General features: G+C 38.3%; 1 protein-coding gene across 1 annotated transcript in view; it reads right to left on the bottom strand.

The window, feature by feature from the left end:
• Positions 1-7,912, bottom strand: part of OCA2 (oculocutaneous albinism II) — a gene marked incomplete at both ends in the record, with an annotated part of 62,976 nt that overhangs the window by 27,499 nt on the left and 27,565 nt on the right. Inside the window, 2 exons of the mRNA XM_010131467.1 lie at positions 5,791-5,899; positions 6,827-6,884. Of these exons, the coding sequence (XP_010129769.1) occupies positions 5,791-5,899; positions 6,827-6,884 (167 nt within the window). The remainder of the gene's footprint in view (positions 1-5,790; positions 5,900-6,826; positions 6,885-7,912) is intronic.

Genomic DNA, 7,912 nt, shown 5'->3' with positions numbered 1-7,912 from the left:
GGCGCGCGGACGGAGGGGGGGGGGGGGGGGGGGGGGGGGGGAAGCTTAGTAGACTTCTCCTTAGGCAGCTTCCTAGACTGCACATTCAGAACAAAATCACACACTATGTTTATTTACTTGTGCAATATCAGAGTTTTTTTAGCTTATAGCATTAAATAATTTAGTCAAGATCTCCAAGTTTAAGGTTTCTGTCACTGGTTGCAGTACTGCTAACTCTCACACAAGCTTTTACACATACTGACATCGACAATTCTTCTCAAATTTGTTAGGCAAGAATCATTCCTGCAGTGAGTTCCTCATTGAAAAAGTTGCAGAAAATAAAATTAATTGTTAAACTCTTAGTAGGCTGCAGTAATGGAAAACTACATTCAGTGTTTCTAAGCCAAGTAAATATTGATATGGTACTTCCAATATTCTGTGATTCAATAACAAATTTAAGCAAGTTTGTGAGGCTCTGCAGGGCAGTGCAGTCCTTTCCTTAGCACTAAGCAAGATACCAGACAAGTGCCACTCGGTTCCAACTCTATTATTGGTTCGACTATGTAAATTACAGTGTAAGCTGAAAATTGTACACTTACAAAAGCAGGATGAAAATCAAGAGGAATTATATGAAGAAACTAGATCCAGCCCACCTCTCTGAATTTGAGGTGTCACTTCTCTCTGCATGTTAATATAAAATTTTTGCTGCAATTTGCATAACATTCGTTGCAAACATAGCTTGGGAGGGTTGTTCCAATTAAGTAATTTGATTACTCATGAATTTCAACATTTTTTCTGTAAATTATGGAAATGACTCAAAATATGACAACTGGTATCCAAAGGAGTGACAATACAAGAGTCTTTTGTATCTACAGCAACTGAATACGTTTCTTCTTTAATGCCCTGACAACAAAATAGAAAGAAACTCTGCACAACATGGACTACCAAACAGAAGTTAGCACAAATTAAATTAAATTAAAACAATTATTTCCCTACTTTTACGTATCTCAGTGGCAGTTTTAAAATATTTCAATGATGCAAAATACAACTAGTTAAGAAAAATAGCAAAAAGAGAGTTTCAGGTCCTCAAAAGTATCTGCAACAGAATTTGCATCTCACAGAAGTTAAACTACAGTGAATATAGAAGATGAGAGTTTTTTGAAGAGAAACTAGATTTGACTACATAAATGGGGCCTCATCAAACAAGATAAACTTTGTTGGTGAATATTGAGGGGTTTTAGCTTTACAGAAAGGACAACTGGGCAAATTTAGACCTAGGACATTTGCTTGACAGAATTGGAGCGCTGATTTATAGAACTTGTCCTGTTATCCAGAAAGGTCATAGAGATCACTTTAGTTAAAAGCATAAAACCATAAATCTATTTAAAGTTCATAAGTTTGGGGTTTTTGCTAACACTGCTTTTGTTAATACCAGAATTGATTTTAGTTAGAAATGAAACCCCCAATAATCAATTATCAAGCCAAATGTCCATCTAGCTGTTGTGGGTTTTGGTTTGAAATATCTATGACTAAAACTTGATATAGCTTGGGAAGGTGCCCTCTGGCATATAAAGAGTGAAGTAACATAGCATAAGGTGAATAATTTAATGAACTGGACCTTTAAAGTAGGTCAGATGAATCGCAGCTGTTGATCACCTCCACTGACTATTGACCTCCTGCAGAGAGCATTTTAAGGGCAGCTAAAGGTAATTAGCTTAAGCATTGATGTCTGAAGGATCGCAGATACCAGAATGGGCTCAGGCCACAGTGTGAAGACATAAACTGTCTACAGAAGGAAAAAACATCCAAGATAAATGCTTAAGGTTTCTAATTTGAAACTCGGTCTACTGCTGGGGCTGGAGCAAGTAGGAGTCTTATCTTGCGGAAGAATTCAGTGACTCCAAAAATCTCTCCCTGTCCTCTTGCATAAATAAGTAATTCATCATAGGAACATGAGAAGCACCATAGATGCTAATACGAAAGATTCACCTACTCAGGAGTCCTGTCTCCAACATAGAAATCAGTGGTAATAATACAAATGAGGCAAACATAAAACTGCATTTCTCCTGGCATTCCTTCCCAGCTTCCAGCAGTCTGCAGCCAAAATAGAGGCAGTGTCTCCTTCTCTGAAACAGGCAGTATCTTTTTTGTTTGCTCTTGGGTTTGCACCTCGATTCTTGAAAGTGAGAGCAGGAGAGTCTTTTGCAACACTCTGAAAGGAGGAGATAACCTTCCCGTACCTCAGAAACTGCTCAGACTTGGCCCTGGGAAAGAAGTGTCCGGAGCTGGGAGGAAGCAAAAGCAAGGGGATCTGCAAGGAGTGGGGTGCCTGCGTTGCATGCAGAGACCACTGAGAGGCACAAACAAAAGCAGGGCCACAGGGGTGATTGCTCCCTCTTCATGGATGCTAGAAGGAACAGCACAGACTTCACAGCAGGACTGCAGCTAATTGAAACCAAACCATAGACAAAGTACCTGCTCCACAGAAAGAAGTAGGTTATAAATTAGTTTGTGTGTATTCTTTCTGACCCAGTGACTTTGAGCATCCTCTATTTTAAAAAAAAAACTCCAGTTTAAATTTCAAAAAAATCTTGCTTTATTTTATTTTTAAAACCTTTCATCTCTTTTGAGGAATCTTATTACAGTCCAAAGTTCTAGACATGTCTGCCTGAAAGTTAAAGTCAAAATAGGAGCCAGGTACAATCCTCAAAGGGGCTTTACATTAATCTTTTGTCATCTTTTCTCAGATGCTTTATCAATAAAGTAAAATCCCACAGGGCCAAATGAAAGCACTGTAGAAGTTTTAAAGTTTGCCTTATTTTTTTAAAGCCTCAGTACTAATCTTTCATTAACATAGATATTTCATAGAATCAGACTAAATAAATTGATGAACAGTGTAAGATAACTGAATAGGAAAGTGCTCTGCATTTAAAAAGGCAGCTAAGTATGCAAATTTTATTATTTAAATTAAAATGTCAGTTCCCTCAAATTGTATGAATGAGTCCAAGTTCATAACGAAAAAATTGTATCAAGGCTGGGAACTGATAAAGAGTTCTATAATCTTTCTAATTCACTCTACCAAATGCAATTAAAAGTTATTAGATTTCTAACACTGCAGCCTCTGTATAAAACATAATTCTTGTAGAAAATGAAACACTGAACTACAGTCTACTTTCATTTTTACGAGAAAAACATATTGAACAAATTAACCCAAACCATCAGAGTACAAGACGTACTGTATTTCAGGAAATTCATTTCCATGCACTGGAGGACTAAAATCCATAGACACAGTGGCACTACTTCAGGAAATGACAAATAAATGACAGCTACCATCAAGATAGTGGAATTCAGAAATCACCAAGGAGATCCCAGTAGAAGTTTCCCGGTTCCATTAATTGTTAATACAAATTATGTGCATGCTTTAATAATATCTATTCATTAATCTGACAGGTTTGCCATGAATACAGAACAGGGAGAAATTATACAGAATGCATGCAGCTCCTGTTTACTTTCAAGGTTGCAGTTGAAGATCAGCAAGTGAAAAACAGAAACCCGCACTGCCAACCATGCCATTTGTTTTCATTTGCTTTGCTGACATGAAGTAGGACCAAAAAACATCATCAGTTATTAAGTTTCTTCCAGCATTGACTCCAACAACTTTGCAGTTTTGAAAGAATATCTCACCAGGAGCATACACAACCAGTGATATGTGGTCTTTACTCTCTGTAGCTTTTCAAAAACACTTATAGATTTTTGGGTTTAATTTAAGAAATCCTACATGGTTCAGTGCCCACTTATCAGAGACAGAAAAGTAAGGCTGAAAATTGATTTTTTCACTTAACAGTGTGAATGCCTTCCTTATGTTCTTAGCCACTGTGACTCCAAATGCCTTCAGGTATCTTCAGTTTGGTCTTCATTTTCCTACACGTTAGTAATATAGCACTTTTGCTGTTTTAATATGTCAATATATCTTTTAACTTCTTAACAGACTTAACAGATCTTACGGGGCTGAAATTGCCCCATGGCAAATACTCTGGAACAGGGAAGGTGCCACATCAGCTGGCTGAAATGGGGAAGAAAGCTTGGCCCTTTTCCTAACCTCACACTGCTCCAGGCCACCAGGAATTCCACTTCCCAGCAAGGTCTTGCTGGATGTATCGACTGTTAGATAACTGCTTAGCCAAAGTCCACAGCAAGGTCCTGGTGTCCCAGAGTTCCTCTTGTGTGCCACTTTGCTTCCAGGCTCTTTTACATTGACCTGGCTTGTTTTATCTCAGTTAAAAATAAACCAAGGTGCAGTTTTGGAAACAACTCATTTCAGGGATCACACCCAAACAGCAGCATGGGTGAGTCTGGACCAGGTTTGGGTCTCTCTCTGCTCTCTACAGTTACTCTCATATTATCCCTCGTGGCTTCATCACATGTACCAGATAATGAAACACACCTCCTCAGCCTCAAATCTTAAACCACGGCTCTGCTAGGATACAAAACTGCCCTCACCGTGAAGCTAAAAATTAATGCATACATATAGCATCAAGAGGAAGCTTACGGCCAACTGTTGTGCTGTGGAGATACAGCCAGTCTGTTCTGAAGGGACGAGATCTGAGCAGTGTGGACACGAGCCATTCTGCACCTTAAGGCCTGAGGGCTGGGGATCAGTCCCTGGAACAAATGTGTTCAGCAGCAAAGCTACACCTATTAAAACACATTGCTCTGGACACAGTAGCCCATACCTTCCCACCTGTACTGGCAATACAAAACACTGGTATTTCCCTAGTTCCCATCAGAGAGAACAGTCTTCTGCTACTGGTATCTTTCTAAGTCAGTCACTACAATGGAATTGTCAGCAGCAGATATGGAAGGTCTCATTTATAACTTGATCACCATTGTAAAGCAATAACTAGCTCTATATTGTTCATAACAAAAATGGATTTCAGTGTAGTATCTGTGTATATGATGTTTCAATCAATGCATTATTGATTATGAGTTACTCCTCTTCAAGACTGTTGCATCGCTCAGTGCGATGGAAATACACAATGGAGCAATTCAGTTTACACAAAAAAAATAAATCCAAAATTCTATAACTTTCAAATCCTCAGAAGCAAAAAAAAAAAAAAGAGTTTTACTTTTTATAGGGCAATGCATAGCTAGGTTTTATGACTGTCCTGCTGTTAAATGTGAGCTTTGATTCTGTTTTCAGGATATGCAGAGACTGTCCTCCTACAAGTATACAACTAGCTGTATAGAAACCTGCACATATAGGTCTGTACATAGAAAGTATGCATACAGCTACTTTCATTTTACATATATACAGTGTCTTCTAGATATTATTTTCAATTTTATTTTCACCAGAAACAACGTGTTTTGGTGATTGTGTAATGGAGACTGGAAGTTACACAAAGACACAAAACTTACTGAAGACATAATGCCAGACTACTTTTTTATTCTTTCACGGAGTGATTATTTTCTGATCTCTGTAATGCATCTTGGTCATTCACTCAAACCTACAGTCTAAAGACACCAAGGTCAAATTTGCTCATTCTGCAGTGTTTAGCAAGATCATTAGTATTGGGAAGTCAGAAAAATTAAGTCATGAGCACTATCTGTTGTTCCTTCTGGGGAGACTAGGACATGACAGTGTTTTGAAAACCTGTCTGAGAAACTGGTGTTCTGATTAACCTGGTGGAAATGCAAGGCCAGAGACACATGGAAAAGGGCATTCTGAAAAGATCCAGACTCATAAAAATATTACTGGGGTTTTCTGGGGAGCTTGGTTGTTTTACTTAGACAGAACAAAATTATGAAACTTACCAAGATCTAGGTAGATGCCTGGAACAAATGAGTTGAGAAAAAACATAAGAATAACACACCCCAGCACAGTCAGGCATTTGATGAGAAGAATTTTGTCTGTTATTCTGTGCTGTAGACAGGGAGAAAAAAATTAATAACTGTATTAAAGTAGGAGCAATCTCCTCATGCTCACCTCCTCAGACCCAATGCTTTCCATCATAACTCTGCTTTTCTGCTCGGATCTCACTTTCACAAACTCAGGGAATCACCTTCTTCCAGCCTGAGTCCCTCTCTCTTTTCACGTAGTTTAAAACTCTACTAAAGTACAAGTAAGTCTCTGTTCTTTAAAAAGGTAGTCTTTTATGCAATGCCTTGAAAAAAGTGTGAAACCAAGTAAGAAAACGTGTTGGTCTTGCTCTATTTCAGTGTGACACACAGGACAGTGACGTCCCAGTCAAGGACTTGAGCTCCCAAACAAAGGCCTGGACTCATTAGTGATGCCAGTGAGGTGGAGAGGATGTGACATTTAGAAAATTAAATTTAGGTGAAATTAATTCCACCACAGAGTTTACATCTCATCAGACCCAGCTTCAGTATGAGGATTTAGGCAGAGTTAATGTGTGCACAGCAGAGAGATCAGTATTTATCCGAGAGGTTTGTCCCTACTCAAATAATAAAGCAGGGATGTCACAGACAGTGTAATAACTTAGAGTTGGTATTCGGTACATCAGCAGGAGTGTACTCTATCATCATGCATCACAGTTATAGACAACCTATTGACACCTTCTGGGTCTTTCTGGCCGTAGATTAAAAATGTAAGAAAACATTGCTGATCCTTTAAATGTTATTTTTCTGAGGAACAGAAGTATAAAACCTACCAAAACCTCACAATGTGGTTCAGTGACCCCATTCAGCTGAGAAACCAGACAACCTGCCAGCTGCCGGCTTTTCTGCTATCATGAGAGCTATTATATTTGCATTAAGTTCCAAGCACTCTCTCTCTATGAAGGCATAGGTCCACTTAGACGAATACAGAGAAAAACTGTCATCTACTTACCTTTTTCTGGAGTTCCTGAATATTTGTTTCCCAGTTTTTATCTTCTTGTGAAATTTGCCTGAAAGAAAATGACACCTTTTTTCTAGAGTGAAATTAGAGCTCTGCCAAGAGTGTCAGAATAAATCCCTCTCATCAGAAACAGGCCACCCTTTCCCCCGTACGGAGTAATTCATATCACAAAGGAGTCATGGCCTTCTTACAGCCAGCAGCAAAATTCCGATGATCGTTCACTTAAGACTCCACTTCTGTAACACACGCCACCAATACACAAACCCTTCAGTTCAGGAGGGGTGTCACAGGCTTGGAAGGAGTATGCTCCATACTCATGCTCCTCCAGAGCATGTACCTCAGTATAGGATCTGGCTATAAGCAGTATGCAGTTCCCTTATTAGTTTCCCTTAATAGTTTCAGGAGCTGATCTGTACCCTGCTGCCATGAAACAGGAGTTGCATGCTAACACCAACAAGTCAGAACATATGTCTTTTACATTTGCATTTTTTAATGAATTTTTCAATATCCAAATAACCGCTTTGTGTTATCAGTACAGTCAGCCCTCCAGCACAAAGCCTTGGGGTTTGCAGTTCAGGAGTGCTGTTAGTAAAGCTAATGGATTTTTGCATTGCTGTAAATGTAATGTGCTGGAGAAAACCTGATTTTCAAGATGAAAAATAAAATTTCTGTTTATATTTCAGAAGAGTCTTCTTTAGAGAGTCGTAAAATCTAATAAGCTGTTATAACTTTTTAAAAAGGAGGTTATTTTAGCAGCCTTTTTTTTTCTTTAAGTATTAATACTGTCACTCCATTCAAAGTGCAGAATATCAACAAAAAATTATGTGAACAAAAGTCATCTTATTATTGGAATAGTTTAAGAATTGTATTTACATGTCCTTTCTCACACTGCCTATTTAACAAGTTTATTAATTAAAATTATTTCAGTTTCACTTTAGTCAATTCACTTTCAGAGTATTTATCACTGTTATTCTCAGTCATCAAATTTCATAGCATAACAGCAGGTTTTGCCAGAATGTAAACAAAATGAGGTTAGCATTTTTGTTAATCCTAGTTTGTATAAACCCCTTCCCTACA

This window comes from Buceros rhinoceros, unplaced genomic scaffold (genome assembly GCF_000710305.1).
Source record: "Buceros rhinoceros silvestris isolate BGI_N320 unplaced genomic scaffold, ASM71030v1 scaffold8932, whole genome shotgun sequence".
Lineage (NCBI taxonomy): Eukaryota > Metazoa > Chordata > Aves > Bucerotiformes > Bucerotidae > Buceros > Buceros rhinoceros.
This window is presented reverse-complemented; position numbering and strand designations above follow the sequence as displayed.